Source organism: Mastigoproctus giganteus, chromosome 7 (assembly GCF_048544385.1).
Source record: "Mastigoproctus giganteus isolate SK-2022 chromosome 7, ASM4854438v1, whole genome shotgun sequence".
NCBI classification, from domain to species: Eukaryota; Metazoa; Arthropoda; class Arachnida; order Uropygi; family Thelyphonidae; genus Mastigoproctus; species Mastigoproctus giganteus.
The window spans coordinates 93,318,544-93,343,013 of NC_143581.1; the positions used below are offsets into that span (position 1 = coordinate 93,318,544).

General features: G+C 36.5%; 1 protein-coding gene across 1 annotated transcript in view; it reads left to right on the plus strand.

Annotated features, from left to right (window-relative positions):
• Window positions 1-24,470, plus strand: part of LOC150083080 (transmembrane channel-like protein 7) — a 338,378-nt gene that overhangs the window by 71,116 nt on the left and 242,792 nt on the right. The window contains exon 6 of the mRNA XM_090378384.1: window positions 19,186-19,637. Within this exon, the coding sequence (XP_090234510.1) occupies window positions 19,186-19,637 (452 nt within the window). The remainder of the gene's footprint in view (window positions 1-19,185; window positions 19,638-24,470) is intronic.

Consider the following 24,470-nt stretch of genomic DNA (forward strand, 5'->3'; position numbering starts at 1 on the left):
TAAAAGGTGACTTACCAAGATCATGAATACAAGAGTTAAAAGAAAAGTAGGATATTAGTTAGTCAGCTTTAGCTGAGGAGACAATAGAATCATCAGATTTTGAGAGAGGCAGAAGTGAGTATAGATGGACAAAAATTGTAGCCAGTAGCTTTGGCAAGACCAGAATGCTCTACTACAATTTTAACAAGAAGCAAGTTTTCTGTTCTTAGCCTGTTCAAAACCAGTTTGGACCTGCCATTTTGGCATCATGACTGTTCTAAATTCTTCTGACATTCTTTTGACGGAAGACCACAGGAGGCATTGAATGAAGTGTACTGGAAATGGTAGGAGGTAGTTTACCAAATCATCAATACATGAGTTAAGTATGATGCTAACTGGTTGGCTTTATCTTTATCTGGGGTGGCAGTAGAACCACTGGGTTTTAATAGAAGTATGAGTAGAGATTGGCAAACATTGCAGCCAAGAGCTTTGGAAAGAGGCCAGAATGCTCAGCTACTAATTGCACAAGAAGCAAGTTTTCTGCTCTTAGTCTGTTCAAAATTTTGTTTGGGCTGATTAATAACTGGTTTACAATCGTTGTATGCTTTGGTGTAGACAGAAAATGAACATGGACATTTGGATGTAAGCCAATTGCTATATGCAGCATTTTTATCTTGAACAGCCTTAGCACATTTATTGGAAAACCAATTTTACTCTTAATGTTATTAGTGCCAACGTGTACAACAATATCATCCTTTGTGCCGTTAAAAGTTGATATCTTCTCCATAGCATCATCAACTTTTGCCCCTGACAGACATACTCAGATCCTTTTTGAATAAATTTAAAAATGGATTAGACAAATTACATTACCCAACATGATTTTTACCTCCAGCAAATCAATGGTTGTTTCTGGTCAAGTTTTATGTATAGAATTTAAAATCAATCATAAAAATTTCCTATCACGTCTCAGTTTTAAGATATAGATGGATAACTGGATGCTGTACAGAATCTAGTTATCCATCTAAAAAAATTGTATTTCAAACATTACTGTTTGAAATACAATTTTTAAACTTATTAACTTTTGGTTGGTTTTTTTTATTGGGCTAAAAGTTAAGCAAGTACATCATTACTGTTCTTGCAATATAGTATATTTTGATTTTGATACACTTTTCCAGATGTCAGTATTTTTATTAATTTTATTACACCATTCAACTGTTCAATATATAGCGTGTGATAAACTATGCTACAAGAATTCACCTTCTGTTCAATTTTACCAATTGCTTTTACTGTTTTTAGGTTAATGCATTGTTAAAATGGAGAAGACAAAGCACAGAATTTGCATCAATCACCCAGACAACTTCTGCTATGTTTGTGGACACTTAATCCCAAAAACTCAGAGGAAAAAAATATACAATGTCACAAAAGTTGCATATTTATTGTACTTCAACTGCAGGATTGGTGACCAAGAAAAAAATTGGGCTCCACATATCTGGTATATTACTTGTACAACGAACTTAAGGCTGTGGTTATATGGCAAGCTGATATCATTACCTTTTGCCGTTCCTATGTTGTGGCGCGAGCCCAAGAATCATTTCGATTACTGCTATTTCTGCAAGACAAAAATAAAAGGTATTTCCAAAAAAAAAGCAAGCACTGCATCAAATATTCAAATATCCCATCAGCAATTATGCGAGTGCCACATAGTAAAGTACCTGTGCCACCAAAATCTTGGAGTATTGGAAGTAGTGATGAAGGTACAGAAGAAATTGTTTTATCAGATGTCGCGGAACCATGTACTTCACATGATTTGGATTACGAGCTAGAAAAAGAAAAGTCCCCACACTACATTGAACAAGAAGAATTAAGCAACTTGATCTTACCCAAAAAGAAAGTTGAATTACTGAGATCCAGACTACAAAAGTGGAACTTACTCACCAAAGGTACAAAGATTACAATATACCGTAAGTGAAATGAAGAGTTTTCAAGATATTTTGCAATGAAAAACAACATGTGTGTCTGCAAAGACGTCGTTGGTCTTATGCACGTACTGAATATTGATCATACCTCTGAATGGTGTTTGTTCATTGATGCATCAAAGCTAAGTGTGAAAGCAGTATTGCTTCATAATGGAAATGCCTTACCATCGATTCCTCTTGTTAATGCTGTTGGCCTGAAAGAATCTTACAATAGTATGTCCCAGATTCTTGCTGCTATACATTACAGTGACTATGGTTGTAATATTTGTGGTAATCTCAAAGTGATTGGACTGCTTGTTGGGTTGCAAGGTGGTTTCACTAAATACTGTTGTTTCCTGTGTTTGTGGGATAGTCGTGCAACAGCCAAACACTATGTTGAACAATACTGGGACAAGAGAGATGAATATATTCCTGGCAAAAGCAATGTAAAATATGTTCCATTGGTTGATCCACAAAAAGTTTTTCTTCCCCCTTTACACATCAAGCTTGGACTGATTAAGAATTTCACTAAGGCACTGGATAAAGAAAGCAGAGTATTTGCATATTTACTGAAAATGTTTCCAAATTTATCTCATGCAAAGCTGAATGAAGGAATTTTCATAGGTTCTCAAATAAGAAAGCTCCTAAAAGATGAAGAATTTCAAAGAAACCTAAATGATATTGAACTGGCTGCATGGAGATCTTTCAAGGCTGGGGTACACGGATTCCTCGGAAAGAGAAAAGACGAGAAATACGAGAAACTGGTGACATCCATGTTCAATCTCATCAATCTCATTCAATCCATGTTCTATCTCATCAGGAAATGTTATAAGAACATGGGGTGCCGAATGTCATTGAAAATGTATTTCCTTCATTCCCATCTGGATTTCTTTCCTGAAAACTTAGCAGATGTTAGTGATGAACAAGGACAGCACTTCCACCAGGACATATCTGGAATGGAAAAACAATATCAAGGTCACTGGGACTCTGCCATGATGGGAGATTGCTGTTGGTTCCTTAAACAGGAAAGCAATCTGGAGTATAAAAGGAAATCAATGAATGGGAAACATGTCTAAGTAACATATACTGTGTGCAATAATTACAACTTTTGATGTATATGTTTTGATTATATCTTTTGATGTATATGTGACAGAAGTAAAAGATCGATATTTTCAGAATCAGGACATTAATTTTGTTCAGAAAAACCAACTTTCGTTTCAGAGGTATGACAAAAAAAAAAAAAAAATTTGTCGGGTAGTGTTATTAGAGGAGATGGGGAGGTGATATTGGAAGGGGGTTTTTTGGGGGGACCTGATGCTCTATAATCTTTCTTCTTTGCATAAATATTAATAATAAATTATGTTGCTGTCCTCAAGACATTGTAAAGAAGAATTTTTCACATCATCTTTTGCTTTAGCCTCATATCCCTCAGCTTTTCAAACATTAAAATCTTATCTGGGAAATATGTTCTTAATTACAACACCATGCAGCACCTTTTATACAACTTACCCTTCACTTTTCATGAATTATAGCTAGAGCTTAACAATACAAAACCTGGAAATATTATTCTTAATTGGATTCACTGTATCATGGTGGTAAAGCTAAATATTAAACATTGAACTCATTGCTTCTGTTCTACATTTCCTATACAGTGAAATCTTATCATGAAATGTGGAAGCATACCTCAATAATAACAGAACTAGGTAATGACCATACAACCCATGCCATTATTATCCCATGCAGCTTCATGTCAGAGCAGTGATTCTGGCCAACAGCAATACAATATGCTATTACCTTGTGTTCCTAATAAAGTGGACAGGCAGTGTATATTGATTGACTAGTCCTAACGTCATTCTAATGATAGTATTTCTTGAAAAAATTACCTCCTAACGATTCATAGAGTTTAATAGTTATTTAAGTTATCTTGAAAAAAGTGACCACTTCCAGACTGACATGGTTTTTGTGTAGCCATAATCTAATAAACCTATCATATGTATGATAGGTTTATTAAATGTTGGTAGAAGATCACGTTGCACTTAAAGTTACAAATGGTGGTCAACATGCTGGATGCTTTTATTAGAAAAGAGCACTTAATTATTGTGAGCTGCTACAAAAAATAGGTAAGCTCTGAAACACTGCTCAGCACTAAGGATTTATTACCTGACTTATATATCCTAGGTTTAAGGTCACTTACCAAAATTTCTTCAAACCTGCTTAGCACATGGTTCCTTCCAAGTTCATTATAGAATTTGTTACTGCCACCTTTCCATACAATAGAAAGTACTCCAAGGTATTTTTCATCATTTTTCATCCACATATTTTTCATCATTAAAATTAATTCAGTCATGCATGATATTCCAAATATTGTTTCTACTACTTATATGAGTTGACTATTTCTTATGACTCAGCCAAGACATGGACCATCAAATGTTGTCAGCCTCGGGCAGCAATAAATCAAATACTGACTTGGACCCAAAAAATGGCTTTATTTTCTCCATAAAAAGTCAATGCACATTTTTGCAAAAAAAAAAAAAAAAAAAATTCATGCTAATCCTGAATTGGGGCTTGGAGGGGAACAAGCATTCTGGGTGTTATCAGACACTCAGTCTAAAACACTGATGGATCCAATATCTTTCTATTTCAGAAGATTTAGGAGAAGTCTGGTTGGCCTGCGTCCTTAAAATCCACTTGCACACTTCTCGATGGTGAGCCCTGTTACATCACTTAGGTGGCAACGAACATGTAGAGTGGCCTGGTTAGGATGAAGAGGAAAAACCAAACCCTCCAGCACATGACAGTAAAACGAAACAAATGGCCCTCAGTACCCAATGTCTTTCACTCCCCCTCTTATGGCAGCGAGAGGAAGCAGTGGGTACTAAGAATCTTTGGGTACGACCAGGCTGCCATGCACGGAAACTGAACTTGGCCTGTTACAACGAAAGATCGCTCATCGGTGAAGACAGGATATTAGAGCTGGAAAAGGAATTAGAAAATGTGAATTGGAATATCATCGGTTTGGCTGAAACAAGAAGAAGAAGAAATGAATCACTTATAAGTTTATCAAGTGGAAATATGCTGTACACCAATGGAAACAGTGAAAGGAGTGAAGATCGAGTTGGCTTTCTGGTCCATAAAAATATAAAAAACAACATTTTGGAATTCAAAAGTACATCACCAAGGGTGTCAAGACTACTATTCAGGATTTCTAAGAGATATAAGCTAAAGGTTATAATGATTTATGCACCAACATCGAGCCACGATGATGAAGAGGTGGAAGAAATGTACACCAAAATTGAGAGTCTTCTAGATGAACAGAAAACTCACTATACTATCATTATGGGGAATTTCAATGCTAAGGTTGGAAAGAGACAAAACAGCACAGAAAGGGGAACTATAGGAAATTTTGGAATTGGTGAAAGAAATGAAAGAGGTGAAAGACTTGTGGAATTTGCAGAATATCGAGGAATGTCAGTAATGAACCCTTTTTTCAAGAAAAGGGTGAACAGAAAGTGGACATGGAAGAGCCCAAATGGATTAACATCTAATGAAATCGACTTCATCCTCACTAACAAAAGATATATCGTGAATGATGTTACTGTCCTGAACAAGGTAAATGTTGGAAGTGATCACAGAATGGTAAGCTGCACACTTGATATAGATGTAAGAAAAGAAAGGAAAACACTGACTCGAATAAATAATACAAAGGTCTGTGAGATAACAGAAGAAGAGAAAAAGCAGTATGTACTGGAACTTAAGGACAAGTTTGAGCTTCTGCAGACTGCTCATGAGGAATATTACAACTTTCTGAAAGTGATAAAGTCGAAGAAACCTATAGGTAAAAAGAAATCTAGAGAAGAAAAAATTAGTCAAGAAACACTTGTCATGATGAACCAAAGATGACAAATGAAGAGCAAGAAAAACAATGACTAGGAGAAATGGAGTATACAGTCTGTCCTCGTATAACACGATAGTTGTGTTCCTAGAAACCCCCGTGCAATGCAAAATCGTGCAATATAAACAACAGGCCCTATGGGAAAAGTGGGGTTAGGTGCCGACCACCCAAGATTGAATACACATTTGGAACCAAAACATTACCAAACACAATAAATAATCGGGTAATTTTAATCGTTATAAAATACTTATGTATTTTATAACGATTAAAATACGTAATAAAAATATAATATATATTTTTTATTATAATATAATAAATAATAAAAAATAAATATTTTTTATTATTTATTATATTATAATAAAGTATTTTTAGTATTTTTTAATACTAAAAAAGAATTTTTTACGAATAAAACACGTATTTTATTCGTAAAAAATTTATTATATTAAATAAAATAGTCGTAATAAAATATTTACGTATTTTATAATGCTTACGTATTTTATTACGACTATTACGTAATAAAATATTGCTAATGCTTTTGCTTCTATCGTAAGCAAACTTGTTTTTTGTTTGATTTTCTATCCAAACAGATGACAGCCATTCCATCTCTTCCAATTCTTGTGTCTTAATCTAATGGATTTTAATTACACTTTGAGTTGTTCCCGCTATGAAAGTTGTTTTTATTTTCTCCGTATTCTTTGTAATTCTCGGCGTTGCCTCATTTAGGTCTGTAGCACGTGCAATATCACATGGTCTTTCATTTCACTCAAAGCATTTCACAATTTCATATTTTCTATCGACAGAGGTGGACTGGCCATAAGCCTTACCCGGGAAATCCCGGAGGACGGTGTGATTTTGGCCATAAACCGTAGTAGGAGGCCACCATAAATTTTCCCGGGTAAGAATTTTTGATCCTATCCGCCTCTGTTTATCGATATTGCTTTTTGTTTCTCTCTCTGAATCTGCAGTGTCTTCGCCAGGACGCTTCCTTTTCACACCTTTTAAGTATTTTACTAATTTTTAGGGAATAAAGCGCAATTACAAAACGAGGAGGCACGCTTAATACACATAAACAAAGCTGTGCGCATATAGCAACTGAATAAACAACACCGTAAAGCCGAGATACACTATTAACACCCCACATTTTACTAAAGCACATTTCTGGGGTTACTACCATAAAACAATAAAAACAATTTCCAGTTTCGTTTCTGCTAGTGAAATCTGTTATAAACTGGTAGTAAACTCCATCTAATTGCATTTGCGATTATATCGATAGCTGGAATTGTGTTGGTTTTTACGTTATTATGGTGAAATGTGTTTTCCCCTTCACTGATATAAAACACATAAATACATTTTCAGAATCTTCTTCATTCCTATCGTGTTGCATTCAGTTGGGGTGATTCCGCGTTCGACTGCCATTTCTTGTAAACACAAAGGCGAATCGTGCATAAGCGAATTCGGTTCGTCTTATATAAGATAACATTCCCCTATTTATAAATCGTGTACGATCGAATTCGTGTCATGTAAACACGTGTTATACGAGGACCGACTGTACTGAGTTATGCAAAGCCATTAGAAAGGGTCTCAGAGAGGACATAAGAAAATTTAACAAAAGAAAAGTAGAACAAGCATTAAGGGAAAACAAAGGATTTAAATCAGCAGCCATGAGCAGTAATACAGAAAGACAAATGATACTGAAACTGAAGAATAGCGATGGTGTATTTATAAATAGCAGAGAAGGCATAATTCAAATACCAGAAGACTACTATAAAGAGTTATACAAGGAGTGAGGGAATGATGCCAGCAGTGGGGAAGATGGATCGCAAATTAGTAACACATACAACATACCTGATATCCTTCCTGATAAGGTAGAACGTGCGTTGAAGAAAATGAAGAATCAGAAAAGCCCCGGGGGAAGATGAAGTTAGTGTAGAGTTGTTAAAATTGGGAGGAAGAGACATGACACAAAAACTGGCAAGACTCTTCACAAAATGCATTCGAAAAGGTGTGACACCTAAGGGGTGGAATAATGCAATCATAGTTCTGCGTAAGAAAGGAGATAAATCAGAAATTGGAAATTACAGACCAATTAGTTTGTTATCCAACATCTACATGTTGTTCACAAGGGTTATTGCTAACAGATTAGAAAGAATACTTGATGAGAATCAACCAAAAGAGCAAGTTGGCTTTAGGACAGGATTCTCAACTATGGATCACCTTCATGTAATGTCACAGCTAATGGAGAAAGAAAATGAATATAAAACACCATTATGCCTGGCATTTGTGGATTATGAAAAGGCATTTGACTCCATACAGCATAAGGCAACGTTTCGGGCTCTAGAAAGACAAGGCATTGATACCCCATATATTATGATTTTGAAGAAAATATATGAGAATGCTACCTCCTTTATTAGACTAGACAAAGACAGTAGTAAATTCGAAATTGAGAAAGGAGTTCGACAAGGAGACACAATATCTCCGAACTTGTTTACTGCTGCCCTTGAGGAAGCTTTCAGAAGATTAGACTGGTCGCAGAAAGGAGTCAATGTGAATGGAGAATACCTAAACCATTTACGATTTGCAGATGACATTGTGGTCATAAGCCACGATCCCAAAGAATTAGAGGAAAATCTTTATCAGTTATGCACAGTTAGTAAGGATTTTGGACTAAAGATGAATTTGGCTAAAACAAAAGTAATGATGAACAAGTATTCCACAGAAAGGGATATAATGATTGAAGAAGCAGTAATTGAAAAGGTGGAGTCATATACTTATATGGGACAAGTCATTAGTTGTAATAATGATAAATGGCTGGAAGTCAAGAGAAGAATAAATTTTGGATGGATAGCATTCAGGAAATATAGTCAGATACTGAGGAGCAATATCCCAATTTGTCTGAAACATAAAATAATGAACCAATGTATACTCCCCATCATGACTTATGGAAGTGAAACTTGGGCACTCACCAAAATAATGGAAGAGAAGCTGAGAACTACACAGGAAGAATGGAACGAACTCTTAGATAAGAAGAGAAACGCATTGATTAGGCAGCAAATTCAAGTAAAGGACATTCTTATCTAAACTAAAGAACTAAAATGGTCTTGGGCAGAGCTTGAAGACATGATGACAGATGGACTAAGAAAATAACAGAATGGTACCTAAGAGGAGCTAGAAGAGAACCTGGAAGACAACAACTGAGATGGACAGATGAAATTCATGAGTTTGTGGGTATTAAATGGATAGGTTATCCATAGTTGAGAATCCTGTCCTAAAACCAGCTTGATCTTTTGGTTGATTTTCATCACGTATTCTTTCTAATCTGTTAGTGATGACCCTTGTGAACAACTTGTAGATGTGGAACAACAAGCTAATTAGTTCGTAATTTCCAATTTCTGATTTTTGTCATTTCTTATGCAGCAAAATTATGATTGCATTATTCCACTCCTTAAGGGTCACTCCTTACCTAATGTATTTTGTGAGGTGTCTTGCCAGTTTCTGTGTCATGTATGTTCCTTCAGTTTTAACAACTTTACTATAACTTTTGTTTTTTCTTCATTTTCTTTCTTCATTTTCTTCAATCCATGTTCTGTCTCATCAGGAAGGAAGTCAGGCATGTTGTATGTTTTGCAAATTTGTGCTCCATCTTCGCTGTTGGCATAATTCCTTTGCTCCTTATGTAATACTTTATAGTAGTCTTCTGCTATTTGAATTATGCCTTTTCTGTGATTTATAAGTACACCATTACTATTCTTCAGTTTCAGAGTCATTTGTCTTTCTGTATTACTGCTCATGACTGCTGATTTAAGTCCTTTGTTTTCCCTTAATGCTTGTTCTGTTTTCTTGTGTAAAATATTTTTATGTCCTCTCTGAATCAATCTCTTTCTAATGGCTTTGCATAACTTAGTATACTCAGTTTTATCCTTGTCACTGTTTATTTTGCTCTTAATTTGTTGTATTCGGTTTATCATGAGAAGTATTTCGTGACTAATTTGTTCTTTGGATTTCTTTTTACATATATGTTTCTCAGTCTTTATCTCTTTCAGAAAGTTGTATACCTCATTGATTTCTTGGTCTTAAGTTCCAGTACATACTGCTTTTTCTCTTCTTCCGTTATCTCAAAGACCTTTATATTATTTACTCTTGTCAGTTTTTCCTTTCTTTTTTTACCTATATATAAAGTATACATCTTACCATCAGGGCTGCCAAAACTGGGTAAGTGTTGCTTATGATCTATAGTTCAAGAGGGTGCCAAAATTGTTTTCTGATTGGTTAATGTTTTGCCGACCAAAATGGTGAATACTAATAAACATTAGTATTCACCATTTTGGGCGGCAAATTTTATTTTGCTTACTGCCAGCACATAGGAATGCAGCACTACTGCTTACCATTCTCTGATCACTTCCAACATTTACCTTGTTCAGGATGGTTACATCATTCACAAGAAATCTTCAGTTAGTGAGGCTTTTGATACTGTTGCACATGGAAGACTGCTACATAGATTGGAGCAGTGTGGCATTGGAGGCAAATTGCTGCTATGAATAAAGGGATGGTTGAGTGGGAGAAGACAGAGAGTAGTAATCAATGGACACTGCTTTTTGTAGACTAATGTTATTAGTGGAGTCCCCCAGGGTTCAGTGTTGGGTCCATTGTTCTCTGTATTCATCAATGATATTGATGATGGTATATCAAGCTTAATGTCCAAGAACGCAGATGATATAAAGGTCGGCAGGGTTGTTAATGACACTAATGACAGTATGCTGCGGCAACAGGATCTAGAAATTTCAGCAGATGGGCAGAGACGTGACAACTGAAGTTTGACAAATGTAAAGTACTCACATGGGAAGCAGTAACCCCTGAGTAACGTATCAACTGTGTGGTACTACACTGACAGTGGTAGAGGATGAAAAGGACCTGGGGGTAATTGTGCAGGCAGATATGAAGTTTTCTGAACAGTGCAGATGGTCTGTAAGAGTAGCTCATAGTGTCTTGTCAGTGATATACAAGAATTTTTCTAGCAGGGATAAGGAGGTGATTATTCCCTTGTATAAGGCAGTGGTCAGGCCACACCTTGAGTACTATATACAGGTCTGGAGGCCACATTTTAAGAAGGATGTAGAGGTGTTGGAATGAGTACAGAGAAAGGCAACGTGATTGGCGAGTGGAACAAAGCGTTGTTCTTACGAAGAAAGGCTTAAGTTTTGCAAATTGCGTGTCTGGAGACTAGGCACCTGCGGTGTGATCTGATTGAGGTGTATACAGTCTTGAACAGTTTGAACATGCTCAATGCTGATGGAATTCTCCTTCTTCTTCTTGCTCAGAATAATCTTCTGAGAGGAAATAAATTCAAATTGAGGAAAGACAGTTGTAGGATAGATGTGCGGAAGTTTGCCTTTAGCCAGCGGGTGGTTTATTGCTGGAACAAACTTCCATCTGTAGTGGAAGTTGATAGCTTAATCAGATTCAAAGCAGAACTGGACAAACATTTGGAGCGAGTGGATGGGTCTCTCTGTTGGTTTTTTTTTTTTTTTTTTTGGCTGATGCTATATAAGCTTGCTTTCTTGCATCATGTACCCTTGCCCATGCTAATGAAGTCAATTCCATTAGTTGTTGATCCATTTGGGCTTTTCCATGTTTAATAGCAAATTCTAAGTGGGAAGCATTCAAGGAATTAATCGTGGAAGCTACTAAAAGTTTCATACCTATTAAGAAATATTGTTCAAGGTTTAGGCATAAATGGTTGTGAAATGAACTAATGAGACTCATTTCACAGAAGAAAAATGCACAGGATGCATATAAATTATCAGGCGACACATAAGCCTATGGCAGATATATGCTAGTCTGTAATCAATTCAGAAAATTGATTAGGCAGGCAAAGGCAGATTACGAGAAATCTTTGGAAAAAGATGCTAAGAAAAACAGCAAGGATTTCTTTATTTATATGAACTCTAAAAGGAAGGGGATGAATGTGATTGGTCCACTTGATATCGATGGTTCTACTGTTGATGATCCTGCTCAGATAGCAAACAAACTGAATGAGTATTTTGCATACATGAGGAGTTATTAAAGTTTGAAGAGGCGAGAAGGTTATCAAATTGTAGCAGGATGCTTAATGATTTTGTAATAACTGAGAACAAAGTGGAGGAGAAATATTTATGAAGTTAAACATAAGTCACCTGGGATGGATGGGATCTATCCAGTTATATTAAAGGAGGTGGCAAAGGAAGTAAGCAAACCCTTAGCCATAATTATGAGAGCATCCTTGGATTCAGGGGAGGTCCCCACGGACTGGAGATGTGTAAATGTATCCCCAATTCACAAAGGGTAATCGAAGGTGACACAAGTAATTACAGACCAGTTAGTTTAAGGCTTGACGTAGCTGAGTGGTCAGAGCAACAGTGCATAGCACACGTTCCTTGAGAGAACCCGTGTTCAAGCCCATGACTACTAAATACGATAAATATTTGTATTGAAGATTTATTGTAAACTCTACTGACTTGGTTGTCGTGCCAGAGAATAAACAGAAATTTTTTTTTTTTTTTTTACTTCTGTTCCAGGTAAAATAATGGAGTCACTGGTTAAAGATGCATTGCAGGATCATCTGGACAAGACTATAGCAATAATTCAGACACAGCATGGGTTTTTTAAGGGAAAGTCTTGTCTGGCAAATTTGATTGGGTATAATGATGTGGTTACAACGGAACTGGACGCAAAAATAATTTTGGTATTATATACTTGGAATTCAGGAAAGCTTTTGACACTGTTGTGCATGGAAGACTACTGTACAAATTGGAGCAGAATGGTATTAAGGGTAAGTTGCTACAATGGATAAAAGGATGGTTGAGTGGAAGAAGACAGAGGGTGGTAATCAATGGGTGCTGCTCTTCATGTACTAATGTTATTAGGTCCACTGTTGTTTTGTATATTTATCAGTGATATTGATGAAGGTATATCAGGCTTAGTGTCAAAGTTTGCAGATGATACGAAGGTTGGCCGGGTGGTTAATGACAGTGTGCTACTGCAACAAGATCTAGAAAATTTGGACAGATGGGCTGAGAAGTGGCAACTGAAGTTTAACATTGACAAATGCAAAGTACTGCATATGGGTAGAAGTATCCCCAGAGAAATGTACCAACCGTGTGGTACTACACTTAAGGTGGTAGAAAATGAAAAGTCCTGGAAGTAATTGTGCAGTCAGATATGAAGTTTTCTGAGCAATGCAGACAGGCTGCCAGGGCAGGTCATGGGGTTTTGTCAATGATATACAGGAATTTTGCTAGCAAGGAAAAGGAGGTGATTGTCCCTCTGTATAAGGCAATAGTCAGGCCACACCTTGAGTACTGTGTACAGGTCTGGAGGCCTCATTTTAGGAAGGATGTAGATTTGCTTAAGCATGTCTAGAGAAAGGCAACAAGATTTATGAGGGGGGTAATGAAGGGATCCTCTTACCAAGAGAGGCTTAAGTTCTGCAAATTGCAGCGGCTGGAGACTAGGCACCTGCGAAGAGATCTGATTGAGGTGTATAAGGCTTTGAATGGATTGAGCACGCTGAAATCTGATGGGTTTCTTCCACTTGTTCAGATTACGAACCAAAGGAGCATAAATTGAAATTGAGAAAAGACAGATGTAGAATAGATGTGCAGACATTTGCCTTTAGCCAGCAGGTGATTAATTGCTGGAACAAACTTCCATGTGTCATTGTGGAAGTTGATAGGTTAAACAAATTTAAGGAGGAACTGGACAAACATTTACAAGGAATTGTTTTGTAATTTTTTTTTTTTTTTGGCTGATTCTGCATAAGCTCATACACTTGCTTTCTTGCATCACGTCACTACTACTACTTTCTGTTCACCCTTTTCTAGAAGAAAGTGTTCATTACTGACATTCCTCGAGATCTTTAAAATTGCACATCTCACCTCTTTAATTTCTTTCACTAATTCCAAATTTGACTTTAGTTTCCCTTTCTGTGCTGTTTTGTCACTTTCCAACCTTAGCATTGGACTCCCCCATAATGATGGTGTAGTGAATTTTCTGTTCATCTAGAAGTCTCCCAATTTTGGTGTACATTTCTTCAACCTCTTCATCATCATGGCTCGATGTTTGTGCATATATCATTATGATCTTTAGTTTCGACCTCTTAGAAATCCTGAGTAGTAATCTTGACATCCTTTGTGATGTACTTTTGAATTCCAAAATGTTGTTTTTTATATATATTTTTGGACTAAAAAGCCAACTCCACCTTCACTCTTTTCACTGTTTCTATTGATGTAGCGCAGACTTCCACTTGATAAACTTATAAGCAAATAATTTCTTTTTGTTTCAGCCACACTGATGATATTCTAATTCACATTTTCTAATTCTTTTTCCAGCTCTAATATCATCCCTGCACTGATGAGCGATCTTACATTGTAACAGGCCAAGTTCAGTTTCCGTGCATGGTAGCCTGGTCCTACTCAAAGATTCTTAGCACACTTGTTTTTATTATAATTCCTATTTTTCTCATTGTACCTGGAGTTCTGATTACAGGAACTCCCTGACTTACGTAAGGGTTTGTTCTGTGGAACGCTATGTAAGTCAGAATTTCTCCCATGCTTGTGCAGCACTTGCAACTGTGCTCGCTGAATTGATTGAATCAGAAATGAAATGTTCAATGAACATGTAAATAGAATTGTTTATTGTATTTATTAAATTTTTTATCTCATGCACAGGGAAAATTACAAAGTGTGCAATTTAAAAAATTTTCAAAATTATAAAATTACAAAAAAAGAGAGGAGACATGCATATCATCAGTAAGTTTTACTTCTCGAGCATCGTTGACAGAATCGATGTTTTCAGCTGATAAGTACACCGCTGCAGAGGTTGGGGGCTGTGGAGATTTAGAAGGGGTTGTCAGCTCAATAATTTATGGAAGATCATATTAACGGATGACCGGACGGTGGCTTTTTTCTTTTCATTGTAGATTTATTTGTAGCAAGCAAGCATATCATTCATCTCTCTGTTAACTTTTAAGAATCATTCGCTGTCAGGATCCATCTTCTCAAACCTCGCCATTGCCAATGCAATTTCAAGAAATGCCATTGCTATCTCCCTGGTGATGAAGTGTCTTGGCTCATTTGGTTCATCTTGAGCTTCATCAGCATTTTCTTCTTTCACTATCGCTGCTTGCAAATCAATAAGTTCTTCGTTAGATAATTCCTTCTCTTCTTCTATTAACTCCATGGCTTTGGCATCAACCTCCAACTGAAGTAGCTCTGCAACCTTTACATTCTTAACTGTAACCTCTACATATGTTTCGTCTTTTTCAAATCCATCAAAGTCTTTTACGTGTTGTTTGTTATTGTTTGTTATTTGGTTTTTAGGAGCATTAGCAACTAAGGCCATATTGCTCCGGGATATGCAGTGGTCATTCCTGACCTTTCCGCATCCTCTGTATTTGGTGGTGACGGGCTTGAACCCTGGTCTAATCACGAAGCGTGTGCTATGCACTGCTGCTCCTTCCCACCTGGCTATGGAGGCGCCTTTACGTGTTGTGTGCATATTTTCTTCCATGTGCCATTTAAACAACTTTTATTAATTTTTGCCCAGACCTTATTAATGTATAATATGGTGTGGTAAATATTGTAAGATTTTCAAGTCTCTTAACATAAAATTTTTCTCATTGTCTACTGCAGACAATGCCTGAGAAAATGTTATGCTTAAATAGTATGCATTTAAATTCGAAATAACACCCTGATCCATAGGTTGGATGAGTGAAGTCCTGTTTGGCAGTAAAAATATGACTCTCACCTTTGAATTGAAATCATCTAGATGCGTATGATGTCCAGGAGCATTATCTAATAGAAGCAACATCTTGAAAGGAACATTGTTGTCTTTACAATATTTTTCAACCTCGGGAATGAAGCAGCACTTAAACCAATCCTCAAATAGAGATATTGGTATCCATGTTCTCTGGTTCAATCGGAAATGCATGGGTAGGGTGGCTTTATTGATGTCCTTAAATGCACGACGATTTCCGGAATGGTACGCAAGCAGTGGTTTTAATCTGTAATCTCCTGCTGCATTAGCCCTAAGCAAGAGCATGGCCCTATCTTTTGATGCCTTGAAACCTGGCATTGTATTTTGTTCTTTGGAAATCTATGTTCCATCCAGCATTTTTTTCCAATACAGAGCAGTCTTGTCAACGTTAAAAATTTTATGTGTTGAATAGCCACTTCATCAATATTTTTTTCCAAAATATCACAAAATTTCTCTGCAGCTGCAGAAACAGCACTGGCGACTTCACTGCATATTTTAACGTTGTGGAAACCAGTGCAATGCTGGAATCTATTAAACCACCTGTTGCTTGCCATGAACTTCGGTTGGGGTTTGTCATAATTATCCTTAATATCTTCATAAATACTTCTTGTTTTTCTTGAATGGCCATTGGACTCAGGGGCACTCGCTTCTGAATCTGATTTTACATCCATATTATTAACAGCTGTTCCATCTTTGATATATCACTGGAACGCTGTTTTGTGATCACTGTTGATCTTAAATGTGTTGATCCTTTGACATGCTCTTTTAAAATAGTATTCAGTGTTGAAGCAGCAAGAGCTAATTCCCTTGCAATAGATGACAAACTTTGTCCTGCTTCGTACATATTAATCATTTTCATCTTCATTTCTAAATTAATTTTGTTTCATTTCCTGGCACTGCCAGCACTTGCACTTTCTGTTGGTCCCTTTCCCTTCATCATTGTAGTACGTAAATAGGAATTTAAAATAAATAAATGCACAAGGCATAATACTTTAAGAGTTTGGTATCTATATAATATCGGTGTTTAGATACACCATAGATAACTCTTAATAAACTACAAAGTAGTTGTTGTAGGCATCATTTGCTGTTTCTCATATTGTGCTCTGCCTTCACGACGAGTTGCCATGATATTGCACTACTTCGAATAAGTAACTCTTCACTAATAGAGAAGACTATTGTTACTTATTCTCAGTTGAGTACCACCACCCAGACAGCACTGTTTCACGGCTATTGGCCGATCATCAGTGGGTGGGCAGGTACCCTGGTAATGCAGACATGACGACCCAGTTGTGAAGTTAATCACACAATATGAGAGATGCCAAGAGGTGTAGATGTCAATATTTAAAATAAATAAATGCACAAGGCATAATACTTTAAGAGTTTGGTATCTATATAATATCGGTGTTTAGATACACCATAGATAACTCTTAATAAACTCATGGCAACTCGTCGTGAAGGCAGAGCACAATATGAGAAACAGCAAATGATGCCTACAACAACTACTTTGTAGTTTATTAAGAGTTATCTATGGTGTATCTAAACACCGATATTATATAGATACCAAACTCTTAAAGTATTATGCCTTGTGCATTTATTTATTTTAAATATTGACATCTACACCTCTTGGCATCTCTCATATTGTGTGATTAACTTCACAACTGGGTCGTCATGTCTGCATTACCAGGGTACCTGCCCACCCACTGATGATCGGCCAATAGCCGTGAAACAGTGCTGTCTGGGTGGTGGTACTCAACTGAGAATAAGTAACAATAGTCTTCTCTATTAGTGAAGAGTTACTTATTCGAAGTAGTGCAATATCATGGCAACTCGTCGTGAAGGCAGAGCACAATATGAGAAACAGCAAATGATGCCTACAACAACTACTTTGTAGTTTATTAAGAGTTATCTATGGTGTATCTAAACACCGATATTATATAGATACCAAACTCTTAAAGTATTATGCCTTGTGCATTTATTTATTTTAAATATTGACATCTACACCTCTTGGCATCTCTCATATTGTGTGATTAACTTCACAACTGGGTCGTCATGTCTGCATTACCAGGGTACCTGCCCACCCACTGATGATCGGCCAATAGCCGTGAAACAGTGCTGTCTGGGTGGTGGTACTCAACTGAGAATAAGTAACAATAGTCTTCTCTATTAGTGAAGAGTTACTTATTCGAAGTAGTGCAATATCATGGCAACTCGTCGTGAAGGCAGAGCACAATATGAGAAACAGCAAATGATGCCTACAACAACTACTTTGTAGTTTATTAAGAGTTATCTATGGTGTATCTAAACACCGATATTATATAGATACCAAACTCTTAAAGTATTATGCCTTGTGCATTTATTTATTTTAAATATTGACATCTACACCTCTTGGCATCTCTCGTATTGTGTGATTAACTTCACAACTGGGTCGTCATGTCTGCATTACCAGGGTACCTGCCCACCCACTGATGATCGGCCAATAGCCGTGAAACAGTGCTGTCTGGGTGGTGGTACTCAACTGAGAATAAGTAACAATAGTCTTCTCTATTAGTGAAGAGTTACTTATTCGAAGTAGTGCAATATCATGGCAACTCGTCGTGAAGGCAGAGCACAATATGAGAAACAGCAAATGATGCCTACAACAACTACTTTGTAGTTTATTAAGAGTTATCTATGGTGTATCTAAACACCGATATTATGTAAATAGGAATGAAGTGAAGTTTCTGAAAATTTATATGGTTGAAGATTTCAGAGAAGGGGAACACATTTCACCATAATAGCATAAAAACCAACACAATTGCAGTTACCGGTATTATCGCAAATGCAATAAGATCAAGTTTACTACTCATTTATAATTAGATGCAGTAACAGAAAAGCCCAATAAACCGGAAAGTGCAAATTGTTTTTGTTTTTTGGTCGTGACTTCCAGAAACATGCTTTAGAAAAATATCACAAAGGCATTCAAAATTGATTCTTATAACGGAACATATGATAATGATGAAAGGCTGGTCCAATTTCCATTATAAATATGACCTTTTAGAGAGATAAATAGCTTAGTAATATACCAAAAATTTTCAACTTCCAAGGATTTGGAACAAAAAAAAAAAAAAAAATATGTGTTATTGGGTTCACATTACAATATTTTCATGATACCTCCATTTATTCCTATGTGATGCAAAATACATTTCCACAATTTTTTTAAGTTTGCACCAGCTGGCAGAAACTTACATAAAGTCGTATTTCCACAAGTCTAGTATTACTTAAGTCGGGGAGTTCCTGTACGTATCAAGCTTCTCAGAGTTATCACCTATTAAATATTCTTATTTTGTAATAAATATAAATAATGCATTGTATTGTTTTCTCTGTATTACTTCATCCTCTGTGTATGTCATGCTCTTCAACACCTATATTAGAAATTTGAAAATTACATGGGGGGCCTTGTATATAAGTTTAATCTAATGAAATTAAAATACAGTGAAATATATAGCACAGGTAATGAAATCATTTTATAATTTTTTCCAAATCATTTAATTTGTTTTTCTTGATAAATGATATTTATCCTTTTATTTTTAGGTCAATTTGGAACAGGAGTTGCATCATATTTCATTTTCCTTAGATGGCTTTTTTTATTGAACTGGTTAATTTTTATTTTAGTTCTCTTTTTTCTCATTATACCTGCAATTCTGATTAAATATCAACCCCAAAATATTACTGCCGCCACTTCTCATCTAAAACATCCATCTAGTGAGTATTCTGGACATATGCCTTTAGTTTTACATGACCAGGAAATGTCACTTGCACCTGCTACTGAAAGGAACTTTTACAAGCAGACTAACCAGGATTTGTTTAATTTTGATTCTCTTCCTTATCTTGGACACCCAGAAGCAGATATATTATGGTCTGATTCTAGAAATTTGACTGCAAGGGAAAAGGTGTCTGAACTTTGCCATATAAATTACACCTTGTATATTGAACAAAGTCCCCTTTCTGCTGCTCAAAATGTCCAAGATTTACTTCAAGGAACAGTGAGTATATCAAGCTCTTGAATGAATAATCTTCATTGGTTAAATTGGTTAAATATAAGAATAAGTATTATGTTACAAGATCTGTGTTGGTCCCTTAATCGCATGCAACACTACTCACAACTCGAACAAAAAAGAATTTGAATGATAACTGCAGAAAATGTGGGAAATATTCATTGGGGAAACAGACAAAAAATTAGAAACCGAAATAGAAAGAACCCGCTAAGGACATCAATAAAGCAAGAATTGGAAAAATTTCTAGCGTTAGCTTTTATCATCCTGTCAGAATGGAAGATGCTTTAAGCATGAAGCAAAAGTTAATACTGTTTTAATGGTATTTACCTACACACTTGCCTGATGTGTGATGCCACAGTACAGATATATAAAACTCTATATATGAAATCTCTAACTGATTGCACATAGGCAACTGTATGATGGTTCCATTTCATAATTCTCTATCTCTTTCCCCCAATGAATATCTTTCCGCATTTCAAATGTTTTATATATAATATTTCTGCTGTTAACCAGTTAAATGTGCTCTTTAATTAGATTCCCAGTTTTGTTGATGGGTTTAAATATACACTTTTTTTTTTTTTCTTGTCTTTATTTTTACCCTAATGCCTTTTATTGGAAGCCACAGTGGCTTTTTTTTCTTTCTTTTTTGACATTAAAAACGTTTTTACTGGCGTTATTTTGAAAAAAGTTACGTTACCTAGAAATCATCACGAAACCTGATGCACATGCATTGTACTTGTTGTGTGCAGTGACCCAACAGGTACAATGCATGTGCCCAAGAAAATTCAATTGTACACAACAAGTGCAGCAACGTAACAAGTACAATTGATCAATTACGCACTACGTTATACCGTTATATCAGCATAATGATTAATACGTGAGTGACTGTGCCAAAATCTACAGCTCAGCGTTCGAAGGAATATCGTCAAAGAAAGGGAAGTCGGACAGAAATGTGAATCCAGATGAAATTCAACAAGAATGTTTCGTTTTGCCTGGGAGTTCTCAAACTGCACCCAAAAAAACTCGAGCTGAAATAATGAAAGAATATCGTGAACGGAAGAAAAGGAAATTAGAAATTCAAACTATTCCAAATCATAATGAAATTCAACCACAGAGTTCTACTATGCTTGATACTTATCAGGAATCTAAAACTCCAGCAGAACGAATGAAGGAATATCGTGCATGAAAAAAAGCGAAATTAGAAATGGCTAATAATGAGATTCCTGATTACATCCCTATAGAACATGAAAGAGCCATCCGCTTAGCGGACATAGAACACTTCTGGTCAACCCACCACAACATTGACCCACACTGTGATGTCATGATTGTAGATAGGTCTTGCCACTACTGGCGACGCACCTGGTTGGAGTTGTTGAACCTCACATGCTCTAATACCTCAGTCAACAGGAGCAGTGGATGTCATGTCCATCCTATCATTGAAACAACTGTTTTGATGAATTACAAATATTGGCAACATTCACATGTGTCACAGCCACAGGCTTCAACATCCAACAATTAACCATCACATCATGCAGTTCATATGCATGACTGGCAGTTGCCCTCATGTTGCACATTCTTAACTGTCAGTTTGACTGATGAAAGTTAACAAACTAACCGAAAGCTTTTGTATGTATTTAATTTAATATATGTGTGTTTTCCAATTAATATTAAACCTGTCATTATTTATTCTTTCTCCATTTTGCTCTATGTCATGCAATAATCCAAAATAATAATTAGCAAGTATGCGAAATAAAATTCATAAAATGTCAGTGACTGGAATTTGCAGGACTTCCATACATTCTAATTATTATTGAAAGGAAAACCATACATGATTACTGTAATACGAAGCAGTTCCAAACAATACGTTTGGAAAGACCAAACGGTCAGAGAAGTTCACAAGATAGACAGAATACAAGAAACAGCACCATATTCAGCAGTCACTGGCTTGAACACTCCGGTCACTCAAGGAATGTGTACTTATGCACCCGTGCACTTTACCACTCAGCTACAGAGGCCTACACAAAGTCTTCTGAGCAGTGCAGACAGGCAGCTAGAACAGCTTATGTAATTTTCAAGGGTACAAGATACAGGAACTTATCGTGGACAAAAAAGGAATTACTTCATTGCATAAAGCAGTAGTTAGACTTCATCTGGTATGCTGCATACAAGTTTGGAAACCACATTTCAGGAAGCATATTTACTTATGTGGTGGGTGCAGAGAGCAACACGAGTGGTTGAGGAAAAGGACATTCGTACCACAAAAGGCTGAAATTCTATAAAGAGAAAAATGTAACATGTTAGTCAACACTGAACCCTAGGGACTCCACTAATAAAATTAATCCACGAAGAGCAGTGTCTATTGATTACCACTCTCTGTCTTCTTCCACTCAACCATCCCTTTATCCATAGCAGCAATTTGCCTCCAATACCACACTGATCCAATTTGGGCAGCATTCTTCAATGTGAAACAGTATCAAAGTCCTTTCTAAGATTCAAATATATGATATCAAAATTATTCTTTGCATCCAGTTCCTTTGTGACTACATCATAGTATACAATCAAGTTGATCAGACAAGACTTCCCCTTAACAAACCCATTCTGTGTAGAAGCTGTAACTGAAGTCTTGTCTAGGTGATCCTGCAATGCTTCTTTAACCAGTGCCTCCTTTAATTTCCCTGGAACAAGAGTTAAACTAATGGGTCTGTAATTACTTGTGTCTCCCTTTGATCCTCCTTTGTGGATTGGGGTAACACTTGCACATCTCCAGTCCATGAATACCATTCCTGGGTGCATGGAAGCTCATAATTATGGCTAAAGATTTGCTTACTTCCTTTGCCACCTCCTTTAATATAACTGGATAGATTCCATCCACCCCAGGTGCCTTTCTTATGTTTATCTTCAAATGTTTCTCCTCCACTTTACTCTTAGTTATTACGAGATCATCTAGCTTACTGCCAGAGTTTAATACACCTCTGGCATTCCCTTCCCTGAATAATTCCTCATGTGTGAATGTAGATGCAAAATATTCATTTAGTTTGTTAGCTACCAAGCAGGATCATCAACAGTTGAACCACCAAAATCAAGTGGACCATTCTTTCCCTTCCTTCTAGAGTTTAGTTTGGCATTGGAGGCAAATTGCTGCTGTGGATAAAGGGATGGTTGAGGGGGAGAAGACAGAGAGTGGTAATCAATGGACACTGCTCATCGTGGACTAATGTTATTGGTGGAGTCCCTCGGAGTTCAGTGTTGGGTCTATTATTGTTTTCTATATTTATAAATGATATTGATGATGGTATATCAAGCTTAATGTCCAAGTTTGCAAACGATACTGACGCTATGCTGCTGCAACAGAATCTGGAAAGGTTGAGCAGATGGGCTGAGAGGTGGCAAATGAAGTTTAACATTGACAAATGTAAAGTACTACATATGGGAAACAGCAACCCCAGAGCAACGTATCAACTCTGTGGTTCTACACTGACAGTGGTAGAGAATGAAAAGGACCTGGGGGGTAATTGTACATGCAGATATGAAGTTCTCTGACAGTGCAGACAGGCTGCAAGAGTAACTCATGGTGTCTTGTCAATGATATACAGGAATTTTTCTAGCATTGATAAGGAGGTGATTATTCCCTTGTATAAGGCAATGGTCAGGCCACACCTTGAATACTGTATACAGGTCTGGAGGCTTCATTTCAAGAAGGGTGTAGAGCTGCTGGAACGAGTACAGAGAAGGGCAACAAGATTAGTGAATGGAACAAAGGGTTTCTCTTACGAAGAAAGGCTTAAGTTTTGCAAATTACAGTGTCTGGAGACTAGGCACCGGCGAGGTGATCTGATAGAGGTGTATAAATGGCCTTGAATGGTTTGAGCATGCTCAATGCCGATGGGATTCTTCCTCATGCTCAGAATAAACACATGAGAGGGCATAAAGTCAGATTGAGGAAAGACAGATGTAGGATAGATGTGTGGAAATTGCCTTTTGCCAGCAGGTTGTTGGTTGGTGGCACAGACTTTTATTCCTTGTTTTGGAAGTTGATAGCCTAAATAACTTTAAGGCTCAGCTGGACAGGTATTTCGAACAGGGTGAAGTGGAAGTTTTTTTTTTTTTTTTTTTTTTGGCTGATGCTGCATAAGCTTGCTTTCTTGCATCATATGCCTCTACTAATGCTAATGCTAATGTTTACATAAGTAAAGAACTCTTTGCTGTTTTTGTTTGCATCCTTTGCCAAAGATTTCTCGTAATCTGCTTTCTCCTACCTAATCTCCTTTGTGACTTGGTTAGCAGACCAGATTATATCTATCATAGGCTTCTGTGTCACCTGTTATTTTATTATATGTATTATATGTTTATTATATTATATGTATTATATGTTTATTATATTATATGTATTATATGTTTATTATATTATATGTATTATATGTTTATTATATTATATGTATTATATGTTTATTATATGTATCCCATGGATTTTGCTTCCCTGTCACATGTCTAATTAGTTTATCTGACATCCATTTAGGCCTAAATCTTGAACAATATTTCTTAGTTGGTATGTAAAGCCAAGATTAATTCTTTGAATGCTTTACATTTTATTTTGCTGTTAGTGACATCATCAGTTGATCCCACCGTATAGAATTTAAATACTGTCTCAGACCACCGTAGTCACCTTTACGAAAGCAAAAACCCTTCCCTTTACCCTTTATGGTAGTTACCTCTTTGAGTAAATCCCACTTCAGCACATTGTGATCACTGCCACCTAGTGGTTCCTTTATCTGCAGATGCTTAATGCATGAAGAATCACTACTGATAATCAGATCAAGAGTA